Raw genomic sequence first — 16,636 nt, 5'->3', positions numbered from 1 at the left:
GTTGGGCACCGAATACGTGTAAACTACTTGGAATTCAAATAACCATATAACTACTAAAAATATTGAGAAGGGTGAGAAAAAGGGGGAGAAAGGAAAACGACTACCAGCACCGGTCCATGATCTAAATTACCAGCACCAGTCCATCTGAGTTCAAATAACCATACAATCAATTTCTCCATCTGAGTTCCTGACCTAAATTACCACCATCAGTCCATGATCAACATTAACAGAAACCCAATTTCCTCTTCTTCTTCCTTTAATCTTCAAATAGCAATAGCAAACCCTATTTCTTCCCTTTTCATTGTCTCTGAGATTGGGTTTACGAAGAACTGAGAGTATTTATGAAGAAGAAGAAAACGAAATCTGAATTTTAGAAAATATGGTTTCGTAAGAATTTCATCCCAAAAAATGAGTGCGTGCCTGAAATTTTTTGTTGGTGGATTTCACACGGTCCAAAATCTGGAAAATGGGTGTGGCTGTAATTTTCACAATATAAAAAGGACTATCCAGTCATTTTTCACACCATTTATAAATGATTTTTGTTTAAAAATTCCTACCCAGGACCCTGTCTCCTTCTATATATATATAGACAGAGAAAAATATATATAATATATATGGATATATATCCTCGACTCATTCATCTTTAACCTAAATCCCAAATGCAACTCATTTTCATTCCAAACTAACACACAATCAGAAACCAGAGTCATTCCCATTGAAGAAGAAGTAGTGGAAGAAGAGATGAGCAGCAGAAACCCCACTTCACCAAACAGGTAATAATTTTTCTGAAATCCTATGAATCAATTTCTCAAATTTTGATTAAGCCCCACATTCATATTCATGTTGATTAATCTTTTATCAATTTCAAAAATTGATTTTGTGGGTGGGTTTAGAATTGATTTTTGAATGGAAGTGTATTTGTAGTAACAGAGGATGGAGAAAGAGAGAGAGAGAGTGAGTGATTAGTTGAAAGGGGAGGACCTCATATGAAATCAAATTTCTACGGTTTGACTTTTGAGAAATACCCATTTATCTGATAATCAGTCAAATGCATTTGGGTATGAGGACTTGGGGGAATGATTTGAAATTTTATTTGTTAGATATGGTTTGTAATTGATTTAATCACCATCTCCACCCCCACCAGTTTATTCTCCACCATCACCTCCACCAAATTCACCCCCACCACCACCACCAGTTTATTGTGTTAGACCCCACCCCCACCAAATTCACCTCCACCGCCGTGTACTGAGTATGAACCTCCACTTCCATTATTAACACCATCAGCAGTTGTTAATTTGCCACCACCTTCATCATCTTCACCTCCATCACCAGTTCCTTCATTACCATTCATATGTCCCTGAGAGCCCAACACCACCTGCCCCATTACCGCTGGTTACAGAGGTTTCATTTGCCTCTCCTTCACCACCTGTCTATTGTTAGTTTGTTTGAGAACTTTTTTCCTACCCATACATGTTCCTGTGGGGTGGTGCTGTGGTGGCTTATGGGGACATGGGGGAAGATGCCCCATGGCCTATGCTGGCTCTTCCCCTATGTGTATGTGACATTTGAAGGAAGCAGAACTGATATTGATTTTCGCTGAAATAAATACTACTTGGTAGTGATGAATGGTTGGTTTGATTGTTAGAGTAAATTAGTTTTACCGTACTTCTATTTCTGGTTAATAATCATGATCTCTTAGTGGCTGTTGCTATTTTATTTTTTCCCTTCTTTCTTGTTGGTAAGGTGAGATATAGTGTTGGTTTTATCCTAATGCGTATGTAGAACCAAGTACAGGGGAAACATTTGGGCAAGGTCTAAATTGTTCGTTTCTACTAGTAACTTGCACATTCACTTGTTGCTAAGTCTGAAAATGTTATTTGCCTTATTATTTTGAAGAAATCGACTTGTTGATCGCATTCCACCTGGCACCCACTATTATTTATAACATTGTTGACTGCTGAGATTGACATTGGATTATGTGTTGATGGCAGTCGAGATTACTTGCTGTATGTTATGTGTGAGGTTAATGGGTTATGTTTTCCCATTGTATACTGCAGGATGGCCGTTTTTTCAACGCCTTCTCTGAAGATTAAGGAAAATATGCATTTCCAAGCTACCGTCACATGTTTGTCACAAATGAAAACCATCAAAGTTATCAAGGAGAAATTAAATGCTAAGCAAATGGAGAAGTTTAGAGACACATGTTTCGGGCATCTAATGTGCATGCCTAAACTCAAATTCTGTGGAAATGTTGTGCATAGTCTGTTGCTAAGAGAGTTAGGAGGTCCTTGCCTCAACGACGAGGCCATGCAGTTTTTGGTAGGAGGACATGTGATCCAATTCTCCGCACAGGATTTTTCACTAGTAACAGGTCTTTCTTTGAAAACAAGGCCAAACATAGAGAAAGACCCACTTTTTTTGTCTCATAGGCTTCGGCATAAGTATTTTTCCGGTTCTAAGTCTATTAGCATGTATACGTTGGAAGAAACTTTTATAAATTGTGAACACGAAGATGATACCGTAAAATTAGCATTAGTTTACCTTTTAGAGTTTTTCTTGTTGGGTAAAGATAAAAAAACTTACATAGATTTGAGGTTCCTCCAAATAGTTGATGACCTAGATGAATTCAACATGTACCCTTGGGGTCTAGTTTCATATGAACGGACTTTTTCTTCCCTGGCTATTGCATTGAGGAGGCGAGCAGAGAAGTTCAAAGAAAAGCAACGAACAAATCCTAATCACTGGCATGAGACTTACTCCTTGAGGGGATTCCCCTTTGCTTTCCAGGTATGAACTGTAAGTTTGTTATCTTCGTCTGTTGTAGAAACCGTGTTGAAACAAAGTGTGAAAACTTGTTTTTGGATTTTCAGGTTTGGGCCTATGAAAATATTCCCAAACTTGGGGAAGCATTTGCCCAGAGGATCGATCCTGTGAACTGTTTTCCTCCTATTCTGAGATGGACGTGCGAGACTGCCCCATCCTATGTTGCCATCCAAACCGAGGTCTTCAACTGCAGCAATGTGGGTATTTAATGCTATAGTGTTTTCAACTTTTCATACTTTGCAGCGCTACTTGTTAACGTTTATATTTTTATTTATTTGTAGTTGGACGTTTTATCACCTGTTCCCATCTCTTACAAGAAACCACAACGTTATTGCAATGTCAAATTGGAGAAGAGGGATGAGGACGATGAATCTGATCCGATGGAAGAGTTGGAAGACAACTCTGACCACCATGACACATTTGCAGAGGAGGCTTACGAGGAGGAGTATGATCAGAAGCCATCAAAGAGGTTGAAGGCTAATAAGAACGCGTCCAGTGAGATTAACGAGCTGCGCGAGGAGCTTAAAGAGGTGAGGCAGATGCTAGGAATGCGTGAAATGGAGATCATAGAGTTGAAGGAGCTGGTCACTACTCAACAACAAACCTTGTACTCACACATGTTGGAGTCCAGGACCGAGTTTCGGAAATTGGTAAGAAGAGCCTTTTGTTTTGATATCTTAAATTGTAGGTTCATTCACTTTCTTCATTGCTTGCTTAATTCATTTTCTGAATGTTATGTGTTCAGAGGGCGGGCAAAAGAGGTGGACGTGGACGAGGGTAATCAGGAAAAGTTACACAACAGTCAACTTGAACAGCGAGGTAACCGGAAACAGATTTCCAGGATTTGTCAGATGTCCCAAAGAGATCCCAGGAAACGGATTTTGTCTGTAAAAATGAATATCTGGAGTAAAAAATGTAAATATTGCCGTTATGGTTGTCTCTTATTCTGTGTGGTTTAAGTAACTAGTATTTTTTTCGGCAACTTTCTTTTCAATTTCCCTACACTAAGTTACTATACATTAAAACAACACAGAGAACATTAGTGCTAAACCATGGAAAACTGTCATTCTTTCGATGTCTGAAGGTTTGCGGTTGCGACTTGCTGGACCCTCCAATGATTAAATGGAATGTTTGTAGTTACAGAGACTAGAACTCAAGACTTTCTCCAACATTTACCAAAAGTAGTTCTTAACACGGAAAATATGCTTACTTTTCCACTTTTAGAAATCGAAAAACAAAAATCAGTTTAGGTATCGAAATTCAAAATAATGAAAAAGTCAACTTTGTGAAGCAGAGATATAACTGGAGTAAAAAATCACTTTTACTTCTACCCCAGGTATCCAAACGCATTACTAGAATTAATCCCCATCCATCATGAAATATGCAAGTTTGAGTGTTTTGTAATCCAAACAATCATAATTGCCTTTTTTCTTTTCAATCATTTCAAATCATCAACAAGGGCAATTTTGACTTTCTGTTAGAAGATTGAAGACAAAAGCAAAGCATATACCTCTGAGCAAGACTCTCTCAGAGTCTCACTCACTCTTCTCACTTCTCAGTTCATCATCTGCAAGCATTTCTCAGTTCCACAGTAATGGCAATGGCAACTTGGGTTCTGTTAGCTTCACTATTCTTGGTCTCTGTTTCAGCTGACAGTAAAAGTAAGTAGATCCACTTCAACTTCTACTGTTCATTTCTTATCCAATCTGAAAATCATACAGTAATTGCTGGCTGGCTTAATAGTTCATTAATAGTTCAAATGGGTTGGTTTCAAGTGTTATTCTGATTCAGATATGAGTTCAGTTTCTTGTTGATTATTGCAAAAAGTTAGAGATTGTTTTATGATTGAGCTTCTACAAATCTCAAATCTATGATTGCTTAGGAATGTTAACTCGGGATTCAACTGAACATTGAATAAATTCACTATGCTGCATTTCTGCATCTATAACTTTAAGGAGATTTTGTATCTTGGAGATGAAAATCAAAACAATTTCATCAATTTTTTGTCATTTGGCTTGGGAGTAATCAGTAAGGAGAAACTGCTCTTTTCTTGGCTTTGCATTTTTAGATTTGAAGCTTTTGGGAAACAAATTATGCAATGCCTTAGTGTTGAGAAGTGAAATCTCATAGCCCATTAACTGTGAATTAGATGCAGCCACTCAACTCAATGCTCCTGGTCATTTGATTTCGATTCCATCCATGTTGCCATCATTTTGTTTGAGACTTTTCAATTGTTCTCTACATTTGTTTTTACTTGGTTTTGAATTTTTATTGTTTGGGTGTGTCATATAAGCTCCATTCTCCAATAACTAAGACTATGAGTTGCAGATAACACTGCAAATGAGCTTGTCTCCGTACTCAACAGCAATCGAACTGGTCACAAAGCATCACTTCTTGCAGACAATCAAGGACTAGCCTGCATTGCTTTGCAATACATAAAAGCATATCAAGGCAAATGCGAGGATGTAGATAACAAAAAACCTCTTGACTCAGACATTGCTGATACTTTTGCTCCCAGCTGTGGCGTCCAAGCATCAACCTTGACACCAATAACCGGGCGGCTAATAGGTTGTCAATCTAAATACATCTCTGCACCTGAAGCATTTTCAACCCTTCTAGTTCCTAGCAGCAAGGGACTGGATATATTATACAATAAAAACCACACTCAAGTTGGGGCAGCAGTGAAAGGTACTGATGGCGGGTCGCCGTATTTTTGGTGCGTGCTTTTCAGTAATGGAAAATCAAATAGCAGTTTCCTCGTTGATGGAGGCCAGATCAAAGACCAAGGTCCTGGATGTTTCAGTGGAACAAGCGATGATTGCAGTAATGCTAACGGATCTCACAGGGTTCTTTGGTTACATGTGATCGGAAGTTTAGCTGCTGCTGTTTATGCATTAGGTTTCTGAACCTTTTCTGCACGCATTTCTGTTTAAAAACCCGGCTGTTCTACTTCAGAAGTAGTTTAGATCGATATCAGAGATGTGCTTAAACTTGTTTTCTGGAATTTCTTTTTGTATTTGTAGTGTTGAAGCCATATACGAATGCAGCTTGAATGTTTCACAAGCCTCTCTATGGATTGACATTCTCTGCAATAAAGCTGTTAAGCATAGCCGACCGTGTCTGAATCTGACTTATTACAGATTCAAAAAATTGACCAAAAACTTTTGAATCTAGTCGGATATGTGTGGGTCAAATTGTACCCGACTCAAATACTATTTAGCCAAATGTATGAACTGAATCAGACAAAAAAAACTGGTAAGTAAAGATCTCGAGCAATATATCATCTGTAGATCAGAAAAATCCCCCAATTTCTTTGTTTCGATATGAGCTTCTTAATATTGACTAACAAAGACGCAGGTGAGATGCATCAACTCCCAGCTTGCTCAATAACTCTTGGCTTCTACAGTGATCAGATAGTTGATTGCCCTTCTTTGGAGATACCCACCAATTGATGAAGTCGAGCTTGCTAGAAGATTTGTGGCATCAACGGAGATTGCCAGTTGCTAAAATACTGAGAATCAAAAAGAAATTCAAGGCAACAAATAGGTTAAAAAAAGGTTACATATCATAATATCAGAGTGTGTACTAAAGCATGTTTGAACAACAATCAATTTTGAACTTAACTTACTCAGTTCTCATTAGTACATGCGCCGTTTCTAAACTGCAGTTACCCATATCGCATAAACTGCCTATAACCTCCTGTCCTTAAGTGGACTCAAGTAACAACAAAGGTGTCAAACAACAAAGTAGTCTCGCCTCAAAAATCAATAACAAAGATCAAACAATCAACTACTGTACTACCCCAATGAACCCTATCAGAAGAGACACAAAGAAATTAGTAATGCCAACGCTTCAAGGTAGTAAGAACAAACAAAATCCGCAATCCTCGCAGATACTATTAGAACTACACATTGAAAATGCAAGATGACAAAATATTAAAAGAATCTCTGACCTAATCACCATCATCAAGGACTGTCTTGAACTAAAGATCCATTCTGGTTTATCAAGAGCTTTGGAAACCTAATAAACAACAACATAAACCCTTCAGAATCTACGAACACCCAAATTTTGTTAAGCAGATTATTGGTAAATTCAAAATGGATACATATTGAAGCACAATTGATTTGCAGCATTTGCTAAAATGTTATGCATATGAAGATTTTTTTCTGTAGAGCTCAGTTGTGGTCGATGTTGAGTGGTGGTAGGGAGTTCATACAAACTAAAATTAAACAGTGTATTCTCTTAGGGATTTAAACAAACATCTAATGTTCACAAACTTAATATTTTGTCAAAACTGAAACGTATAGCATTTTTAGTCCAACGCAGAATGAAGCAGAAGCCAAGGTCGGATTCGTGCAAAGTTCTGTTGAAGATTGCCTCCTGGGGCTTTTATTAAACAAAATCAAATGCCGTTTTATACATGAATAGATGGGAGCCGAGCAACAATTTGAGCACCGACTCCTTTCTGGATAGCCAAATCTCGTGTTTTTTTTTTTCTTTTTTCTTTTCTATCTTGGCTAGTTTTAGGGCTAGGTGTATTTATGGCTATTATTAAGTGATAAAATAAAATAAGGTATTTTGAAATAAAATTGAAACCACTTAGCCAATTGTTTTCTTTAGTGTCTAATTTATCACTCGTTGATTAGTGTTAATTCGGGTCTACACTCACGCCATATTGCTGGATCAGGCTTGCGTCCATTGTCCAAAATAATTTAGTTAAGACTTCAGTTACGGTCATTCTAGTTTAAAATTCGGCAAACCTATTTCAGATGCAATTTGGATTGATACCAGAGATGTGCTTAACCTTGTTTTCTTATTTTTGTATTTACAGTGTTAAAGCAATATATGACTGGGGCATGGATATATGTTGCACAAACCTCTCTATGAACTCACATTTTTGCAGTCGAGCTGTTGGCATAGCTGACTCGAGCGATAGACCAAGGTGATATTAGCAATCTGTTTTTTCCTGACTAAATTGATGTGATTAAATCTGACTCATCTGGATATGACTCATTACATCTGAATCTAACTTATTACATCTGATTCAAAATTTATTAGTAAATTTTTTGAGTTCAGTCAGATATATGTAAGGTATAAAGTCGTACCTGACTCAAATACTATCCAGTCAGATATATGAGATAAGTTATGTGTCAGGAATAAAATTGTATATTGTAAGCTAACTCGGTGTCTGGATATGACTCGACCTCTGACTCATGTCAGAATCAGTTTTCAAATCGTTTGTTCTGTAGTTTGAGTTAGTTCTTACTAGCGACCTAATTTATACCCAATCCCTAATTTAAAAACCATACACATTGAGTTAGTTCCAGATTTCAGACGTGTCATATCCAAAAAAAATAAAAAAAAAATGGTGGTGGTAGATATCAAAATCAGACATTTGAGTGCCCGGTGTAAAATTTTACTTGGCTCCATATATGAGCCAACCCGGGCATAAAAAAAGAATCTGACATCTGACTCCACAGAATCCGAGTTTAAAATCTCGAGTCAGATGCGTGGTAGGATTCTAACAAGTAGGAATTACCTATAGGTACTAGTTTAGTGATATTAGTTAGTGGCAGGTCCACCCACAAAAGCCCAGTAACATGAGTTCCAAAGTTTTAAAGAAAAAATAAAATTGGACCTAAAATTTTATTCCCAGGTCCTATACATGTGCGAGATACATGAGACATATTTTTAATGTATATAAAAACATGGTAACTAAATTTCATTTCATTTTTTCTCTTTTCATTTCAATCTCTCAGATCCAAATCGGAGAGCAGCTAGAAGAAGGAAAAAATTCTTGGGTTTTAATCGTCGAACGCGAGATTATTTATTTCAATCTTGTTTCATTAGCCGAGATTTAGTTAGTTTTAATGTTGTCTCATATTTTTTTGAAACTATTTGGATTTGATTTTCAGTCTAATGGCGAAATCAATTGAGATACTATATATGAAGTTGTTGCTTCCTACAGATCAAGAAAATCAGCTAAGAATTAGTCAAGGTATTTGGTTTATATTTGATTCCTATGTTGATTTTTCAATTCATCTTAGTCTGTTGTTGGAGATCTCATATTTAGTTCGGATCTAGATAGATAATCATGTTTTATATACATTTCATTAGTAGATCTGAAATTTTACTTTCATTTTGTTGGGTTTTTAGTTTGTTTTTGTGTATTAACCATCAGTACATATATGATGTACTAATGGTTTTTGATGAAAATAGTTCAGATCTAGGCGTAAATAATAAATTTGTTGTTGTTTGAGATTGTTTGATCCAGCAATAAATATATGATATTTTGTTCCAGGTATGTTTTCTAATCATCTTCTTTGATTATTTTGTTTGTTTTCTTCTTTTGATTTGTTTTTCGATTGTATTATGAAGATCAAATCGATTTTCATGACGCTTTTATGTTTTTAGATTTGTTACAGTTGGTTTTGTCTATGAATTGACAGTACGTATACGACGTACTGATATAAAATTCTTTTGATTATGTTTTAATCAGATTTTTGCCACTGTTTTTGGGTTCGATCCATGAGTATGTAAGTGTAATACTGAAATATGTGCTTTGATTCGGTTATATTCATCGTTTCATCAATTCTTCTTTACATGAAGTTGATTTTTAGTTCATGATTATGCAGTACGTATATGGCGTACTGATAGAAACTTTTTTTGATTCTGTTTTATTCAGAGTTTTGGGTTCCATACTTCCATCCATGAGTACGTATGTGTAATACTGAACTATGTTCTTTGATTTTTAGTTATAAATCAGAGGTACATATATGGAATACTAAAAAGAACTGCTTTAATTCTGTTATGTTCGTAGATTCATCGGTCTTTTCTTATCTTGGAGTTGATTTAGATAATGAATCAGCAATTCATATATGGATTACCTAAAGGTAACATGATTTTTTGTTTTGTTTTTACAGGTTCGTTGTTTTTCGTCGTAGTGGATTGTAATTCGATTGATAATTTTTTCAGGTTAGTTTCATGTAAAATGAGCAGTATTATTTTGATGTGTTCAATGTTTTGTATGTACGAGAGCAGTATTAATTTTATGTGTTCAATGTTTCGTGTATATATGTACGGTTCATAATTGCTTGTTAATACATTAGATTATCTAGAATTGTAATTAGCTGAATCGGTGCATATTGCATGTACTACTCATTTTTATCCGTTGTTCATCGTGGTTGTGTCAATATCGTTACGTTTTGGTCGCATTTACAGGTTCAAGATGTCTATATCTAGTCCAAACACTAGGAACTTTTTTTGAGTATACCATTTATTAACTGCAAATTAACTAGTTTTATTTTCAGTATATCATTTATGTACTGCAAATTCATAGTGTCTAACACACAGATTCATATATGTAAGCATAAGAATGGTTTTTTAATGAGTATGGAAGTTATGTACTGAAAATTCTGATCCTTTTTTTCGGTTTCAATTTGTGTAGCTTTTTAGTTTATGATAGTATATCATATATGTACTCTTATATTTTGCAGGTTTTTTATCCAATAACATATGCTTAGTTCCTGGAGAAGATGTTGCATTAGTTTCTGGAGAAGATGTTGCTGCTTGGTCCTCTTCAAATAAGGATTAGCTCATGATGTTGATTTCTTATTCAAGAACTTTCATCAGTTTTTGAATTATGTAATAGGGAATCTATCTCCTAAAACATTGTTGCGCTGCTGATTTGAACAGTAAAAGATAAAAAAAACTATCGATGTATCATATTGGTTAAAATAAAACAGGGTTTTTTCAGTACATCATATATGTACTACTAATTCATACCATTTTATGCTACTTTTTCAGCAAACACATATGTAGACTTCTTCTCAAACTTCACAAATCAGAACGTCTAGGTATTCTACTATGTTTTTTTTTAATATATATGTAGACAAATTAGGTTTCTTTATGGGAGAGAGAATAATATCAAATTATATTAGATATTAAAGGTGTGCAGGCACACACGTTTGGCAACAAGGAGTTTCTGGTCATTTCCATATTTTGGTTAAATATGGACCTGTAGATAACTAATTAATCCGGTTGGACCCTAATATAAATAACCTTATGGGCTTAGGACCAAACAAGAAAATTTTCCTTCTAACAACTGGGTCATCAACGAATCTAGTCTTACTCACTAAACTAATCACAGTAACATGTAATTTATCAGAGACATGTGTTTACGACCGTAACATGTTCGGAGAAATTCCTCTTAGAGATAGAGATGTTTTCATTTGGAATACTCTGATTAGAGGTTATAGCGATAAAGGTCCCTGTAGAGAAGCTATAATTGTTTATAAGAAAATGCATGAGAATGGGTTTTTACCAGATAATTATACTTTTCCTTTTGTTATACGGTCTTGTGGAGTTATATCGGGTTTGAGTGAAGGGAAACAAGTGCATTGCAATGTGATTAAACACGGGTTTGAGCTGAATGGTTTTGTTCAGAGTTCTTTGGTTGCTATGTACTCTAGGAACGGAGAAATGTCGAGTTCGGAGATGAAGAGTATTGCACTAAGATCGTTGAATGCAAACTGTATTTACCATCAGGCCATCTAACGTTGTGATGGAACACCTCGAGGTAATCCTGGAGCCGAAGGATATGGTTTCATAGGGAGAACAAGTTCTGGAGATTTTGTAATTCGAAACTCGAAAAAAAAACAAATAATTGAGATATCGCCGACTAAGGGGATCCAAATAGGGCCGTCAATGGGTACCCATTACCCGGGTCCGGAACCGGAACCGATGGATTCGGGTCCGGTTCCGGGTCCTTAAATTGGACCCATTAACCACTTTGGACCCGGCGGGTAATTACTCATATATACCCGTTTATGAACGGGTCCATCCGGATCCTACTCGTCGGGTACCCGCGGGTATTCGGGTATTTCATAAAGGCTAATTGTGTAAAATCCCCAGCAAAAATTAGGTCATATATAAAGGAAAGGATGAGAAGCTCACCACCCATTCCGATCTACTTTCTTCTCCTGCCTCTGCCTGCAGAAGTAGTTATTACTAAGCTCACCACCCATTCCGATCTACTGTTAATGTTGGCGTTAATCCATCAAAGTGTGTTATTACTAAGGTCAGACTTGATAAGGATAGGAAGTCGCTCTTGGATCGTAAGGCCAAAGGTAGAGCTACTGCTGATAAAGATAAGGGTACCAAGTTTACCACTGATGTTATTATGCAGAACGTTGATTGATTGATTGGTGGTTCATTGATCCTCTCTTCAGGTTATTATTATCTTGTTTTTAGGGTTTCTTTTTTATGAGTTATGTTTTCGTTTTAGGGTTTCATGAATTTGGGGATTTTGAAAACATGGATTATTATGATGATGATTATGGTAACATTTTGTCTATGAAATTGGATATTTTAGGTTTTAATTTGTTTGTTTATGTTATTATTGAATCTGTGAATGGTTAATGGATGTTTTGAATTTACCCCTTTTGTTTCTTTTTACTCAAGAGGAAAGAATTTTTTAATTTGCAGTATTGGGTGTTACTTTAGTGATTTTGAATTACTGGTGAATGGGCAATTTTTTATGATTCTGAAAATTTGTTATGATTTTTTAAGCTTTGTTATATTGCATATGTTAATTTTTTTTCCTTGTTCTTGATGATTTCTCTTGCACAGACAAGGAAAACTTATTATGCTTGAATGGGTATCCCTGTAATCTCAATGATATGTGAACTCTATTGTTGTTTTTGTGAGAAATCAATGATAACTCGAAGGTTGGGTGTTTTCAGTAGATTGCAGTAAACATGCACAAGAGCAAGTCTTCTACTGCCATTTTGGCAATTAAGTCATAAACTACTAATTCCTTGTGTGTGGTTGATGCGTATGTTGTTTATGCGTATATGCTTGGAACATTTGTCTTTTTCTTACTGTATATGCTTGTTAAATTTATTATCGTTTATACTTTATGACACCTGATAGGCTGATACAGATGTTTGTTGGGTTTTCCTTGCAGAGGCAACATGAAATGTCAAACAGGAAGTAGTGTTGGTGATCATTGTGTTCCTGTAAAGAAGACTAAAGTTACCGTTTCGAAATCCCCGTGTATGCCGCCTCCTAAAGCTGCTGTTTCGAAGGCTGCAAAGAAGAGTAAAGTTGTAAACTCAGCAGAGCCGAAAGAAGTAGAAACTGTAGCCAGTGAGTCAAGTGATTCTGGTGATTCTGATTCTGATCATATAGAAGCGGCAACAACAGATGTGGTTCCGTCACCTACACGTAAACGCAAAAGAACCTCAAAGTATTGGTCTGAATTTCAAGAGGTATTCATAAAAGGGAAAACACACGGAGAATGCAAGCACTGCAAGAGGAATATTGGTGCGGAGAGCAAAAATGGGACAAGCAGTTTGAGGAAACATCTAAATAGTTGTATGGCGTACAAAGGAGCACAACAGCAAATTAACCAAATGTTCTTGAAAGCTAGTGAAACACAAGATGGGTCAGTAGCTGCTTACAACTTTAAGTTTAACCAAGAAGTAACTCGTGATTGTATTGCAAGAATGATTATCTTGCATGAACTCCCTTTCTCATTTGTAGAGTGCATTGGTTTTAGAAGGGTGCTGACTTCATTACAACCCAATATTAAACTTGTGAAGCGGAACACTACGAAGTCAGACTGCATAAAGATTTATCAAATGGAAAAGAAGCATTTGTACGAGATTTGCAATAGCTTCCATTTTAGATCCTCGGTTTAAAATGAAATTATTGGATTACTATTTCCCATTAATATATCCTGGTAACAGCGAGGAGAAGAAGTTAGAAGTTATGGAAGTCTTGAAAAGATTGTATAATGAATATGCAACACATTATGCTTCTTCAGCTCATGTATACTCAGCAAACATTTCGACAAATCAAGTGAACATGGAAGATTCAGTTGGTAGTAGTGGTAGTACTTCATCTTCTCAAAGTTCTTTTACTTCTAGAAGGAAAGGTTTGACGGCATTTCTGGAAGAAAGTTCACAACATGACGTTGTTCGCACAGATTTAGAGCAATACCTATCAGCTGATGTTCACCCTATTAGAAAAGGAAGTGGAATTGATCTGAATGATTCTAGTTTTGATGTTTTGGGGTGGTGGAAATTTCATGGACCAATGTATCCAATTGTAGCAGTGATAGCTCGTGATATATTAGCAATTCCTGCGTCATCGGTGGCTTCTGAATCTGTTTTCAGCACCAGTGGTAGAGTTGTAGATAAATTTCGTTCTTCAATGCTTCCCGAAACAATTGAAGCTATGATATGCACACAAGATTGGATAAGAAGTGCGCTGAAGAGTAAGTAACATATTCAATTCATGTTTGCTATTATATCAATTTTAGTTAGTGATTCATTTACTATGGTTCTTGTACGTCAACTAACTATTTTATTGTGTTAGATGAGGGATTTGGGTTAGGTATTACTTCACTTCAGACTCTTTCGGAGGCAATGGAGGATCTCGAGTCAGACGATGATGATGCAACATCGCACATTGTCTAACTGACTGACTATCAATATAAGGTAAAATAACCAGCTAACCTTGGAATGCACAAATTTGTATTTCCTTAAACTTTGTCGAAATGTGATTAGTAGTACAGTATAAGGAAATACATTCGTAAGAAAGTTTGACTTGTGTCTGTCTATACAATATTTGTCGTAGCTAGTTGTATATTTGGGAATTTTAATGTTTGCTTGTGGTCCTGGCCCTAGCTAGTTGTATATTTGGTGAGTGCAATCACGGAAGCAACTCTTGCTTCATCACAGGCAAGGTCTTTGATTGTGATATGGTTACTTCTTTTTGGTCAATTGGGAATACGATCAACTGTTTTTGTTTCTCTTGCAGGAACAATTGGAAATATGATGGTGAAATCTTTAGTGAACTGGTTAGAACTTCTTTTTCGTATATATATATTATATAGGCATAACCAAAGAACATGCGAAGTGCGAACTACATCCTTCTTTTTTGTATATGTACTTGTGAAGGAAACACATTTATCTTTTGGGGCTTCTACACTTTATAGAATGATATGTCTGTCAACTTTTGTGGTTATAATACGACAGACTATATTAGCCATTAGGGCAGGTACTGAATCTATTGATGGAGCAGTTATCGGCTAAAAACATGTCTGCCAACTTTTGTATTTAATATTTATCATATATAATGGCAGATTCTTACTTGTAGCTAGGAAAGTAACTTTGATTTTCCTAATCTAAGGATTCTAAGCTCAAGTTTACTCTACTTTTGTATGTATGTTAAAGATGGTCACTTTTCAGGTGTTGAATAATCCTTTTTCAGTACTCATGAGCCATAAAATTGGGAAGTCATATAAGTTTGTTTTTTTACCCGATGGGTACCCGGACCCGGTGATTACCCGTGACCTTTACTGGGTCCGGTTCTGGACCAACACATCATGGAACCGGACCTGGAACCGTTAGGACCCGAAACCGACGCTAATATGTCGGATCCGGTTCTGGACCATGTACTACCCGGGAGGACCCGGACCCGTTGACAGCCCTAGATCCAACCCTTGACCACGGGATTAAAAGTAAGGCGCTCTACCACTGAGCTAAGTCGGCTTTGAGTGCCTAGTTAAAGAAAGGACCACTAAACTACGGTACGCTGTAAAAAAAAAAATGGTTTTGAAATTTTAATTTCAAATTTCAAATACCATATAATAATAGGTCCCTCCAAAATCTCAAACCCCAAAAAGAATCATCTCTTCTGTTCCTTCTTCCTCAATAAATCAAATTCCCAAATCCCTAATTTTTCCATCTCATCATCATCGAAAATGAACAGAAGCATAGCAGTACTCATCAGCGTTATCATCATCGTTCTAATCATCATCACCATCAAACTCCTCCGTCACATAATCCACCGTCACTTTTCCGACACCATCACCACCACCACAACAACATCACCATTATCATCTCTACCACCACCATCACCACAGCCACAGATCAATCACTCACCACCACCGCAAATCCGTACACATTCGCCACAACCAAATCCCAAATCAGATCAACACAATCAGGACCTTATAAATTCTTTACCTACTTTCAGATTTGAATCAATCAAAGGAATTCGTGAATCTACATCCTCCTTATCTTCAGCATCAACAGCAGCAACCACGACGGCCACACTTGATTGTGCGATTTGTATTTCGAGATTTGAGAAACAAGATCAATTGAGGTTGCTTCCGAGTTGTTGTCATGTATTTCATTCTGTTTGTATTGATCAGTGGATTTTGCTGTCGAATTACAATTGTCCGATTTGCAGATCTGATGTGAAACTTTCAGTTGACGGTGAAGATGATGATGATGGAGAATTGAAGATGATTTCGTCGTCTTCGAGAAGTTTCAGAATTGAGATTGGAAGTGTGAGTCGGAGTAGTAGAATTGAGATTGGAAGCTTCTCTGCCAGTGATTTGCAGAATCGGTCTTACTCGCTTGGATCGTTTGAGTATTGGGTTCAGGATTTCGATGCTGAGGTTTTCGTGGAATTGGAAAGGATTAATGAGAATCGAGCTCAATCTGATGAAGTTTCAGTTTCTGCTGGTGGCGCTGCTGGTGGTGATGAAGCGGCGGAGATTGTGATTGAGGATCCAGTTCCAGCTGAATCTGATGAAGCTGCGTCTTATGCTAGATCTCTGTCATATTCTTTGCAGTTTTCTGATAGGTTTTATGGTGGACAGAGGAGTGGTGGTGGAATGGATGAAGGCGGCGGCGGTGGAAGGGTTTGGGATTTGGAGGGAAATCGATTTGGGGAAGAACTCTCTGGATTCTTTGGTTTTCTCTCGAGGGCATAATCTGTAGTTGGAAATAATAGTTGG

At 36.7% G+C, this 16,636-nt stretch overlaps 3 protein-coding genes and 1 long non-coding RNA gene across 5 annotated transcripts; 3 read left to right on the top strand and 1 right to left on the bottom strand.

Annotated features, from left to right (window-relative positions):
* Positions 1 to 613: 613 nt before the first annotated feature.
* Positions 614 to 3,852, top strand: LOC113300459. Its single transcript, XM_026549670.1, has 5 exons — positions 614 to 773; positions 2,058 to 2,787; positions 2,871 to 3,020; positions 3,105 to 3,473; positions 3,569 to 3,852. Exons 1-5 carry the CDS (start codon positions 742 to 744, stop codon positions 3,602 to 3,604), a joined length of 1,317 nt encoding a protein of 438 aa, XP_026405455.1. The 5' UTR covers positions 614 to 741; the 3' UTR covers positions 3,605 to 3,852.
* Positions 3,853 to 4,301: 449 nt separating this feature from the next.
* On the top strand, positions 4,302 to 5,929 carry LOC113300457. The gene is made up of 2 exons (XM_026549669.1): positions 4,302 to 4,484; positions 5,152 to 5,929. Exons 1-2 carry the CDS (start codon positions 4,418 to 4,420, stop codon positions 5,727 to 5,729), a joined length of 645 nt encoding a protein of 214 aa, XP_026405454.1. The 5' UTR covers positions 4,302 to 4,417; the 3' UTR covers positions 5,730 to 5,929.
* Positions 5,930 to 6,098: 169 nt separating this feature from the next.
* Positions 6,099 to 7,177, bottom strand: LOC113300458. 2 transcript variants are annotated; one of them, XR_003335806.1, is made up of 4 exons: positions 7,101 to 7,177; positions 6,776 to 6,843; positions 6,452 to 6,635; positions 6,099 to 6,334 (listed from the first exon to the last, which is right to left on the bottom strand). It is a non-coding gene; the product is annotated as an uncharacterized LOC113300458 (long non-coding RNA). The 2 variants fall into 2 exon arrangements; XR_003335805.1 differs by lacking the exon at positions 7,101 to 7,177 and having other exon boundaries at positions 6,776 to 6,900.
* Positions 7,178 to 15,595: 8,418 nt separating this feature from the next.
* Positions 15,596 to 16,612, top strand: LOC113300583 (E3 ubiquitin-protein ligase ATL4-like). Its single transcript, XM_026549785.1, has one exon. The coding sequence runs from the start codon at positions 15,596 to 15,598 to the stop codon at positions 16,610 to 16,612; it is 1,017 nt and encodes a 338-aa protein (XP_026405570.1).
* The last annotated feature ends 24 nt before the right edge of the window (positions 16,613 to 16,636 follow it).

This window comes from Papaver somniferum, chromosome 7 (assembly GCF_003573695.1).
Source record: "Papaver somniferum cultivar HN1 chromosome 7, ASM357369v1, whole genome shotgun sequence".
Lineage (NCBI taxonomy): Eukaryota > Viridiplantae > Streptophyta > Magnoliopsida > Ranunculales > Papaveraceae > Papaver > Papaver somniferum.
This window is presented reverse-complemented; position numbering and strand designations above follow the sequence as displayed.

Coding starts and splice junctions, on each gene's coding strand:
- LOC113300457 (XM_026549669.1), top strand. CDS start 4,418: ATGGCAATGGCAACTTGGGTTCTGTTAGCTTCACTATTCTTGGTCTCT. Junction 4,485..5,151: donor TGTTTCAGCTGACAGTAAAA/GTAAGTAGATCC, acceptor TATGAGTTGCAG/ATAACACTGCAAATGAGCTT.
- LOC113300583 (XM_026549785.1), top strand. CDS start 15,596: ATGAACAGAAGCATAGCAGTACTCATCAGCGTTATCATCATCGTTCTA.
- LOC113300459 (XM_026549670.1), top strand. CDS start 742: ATGAGCAGCAGAAACCCCACTTCACCAAACAG. Junction 774..2,057: donor AACCCCACTTCACCAAACAG/GTAATAATTTTT, acceptor TGTATACTGCAG/GATGGCCGTTTTTTCAACGC. Junction 3,474..3,568: donor GGACCGAGTTTCGGAAATTG/GTAAGAAGAGCC, acceptor TTATGTGTTCAG/AGGGCGGGCAAAAGAGGTGG.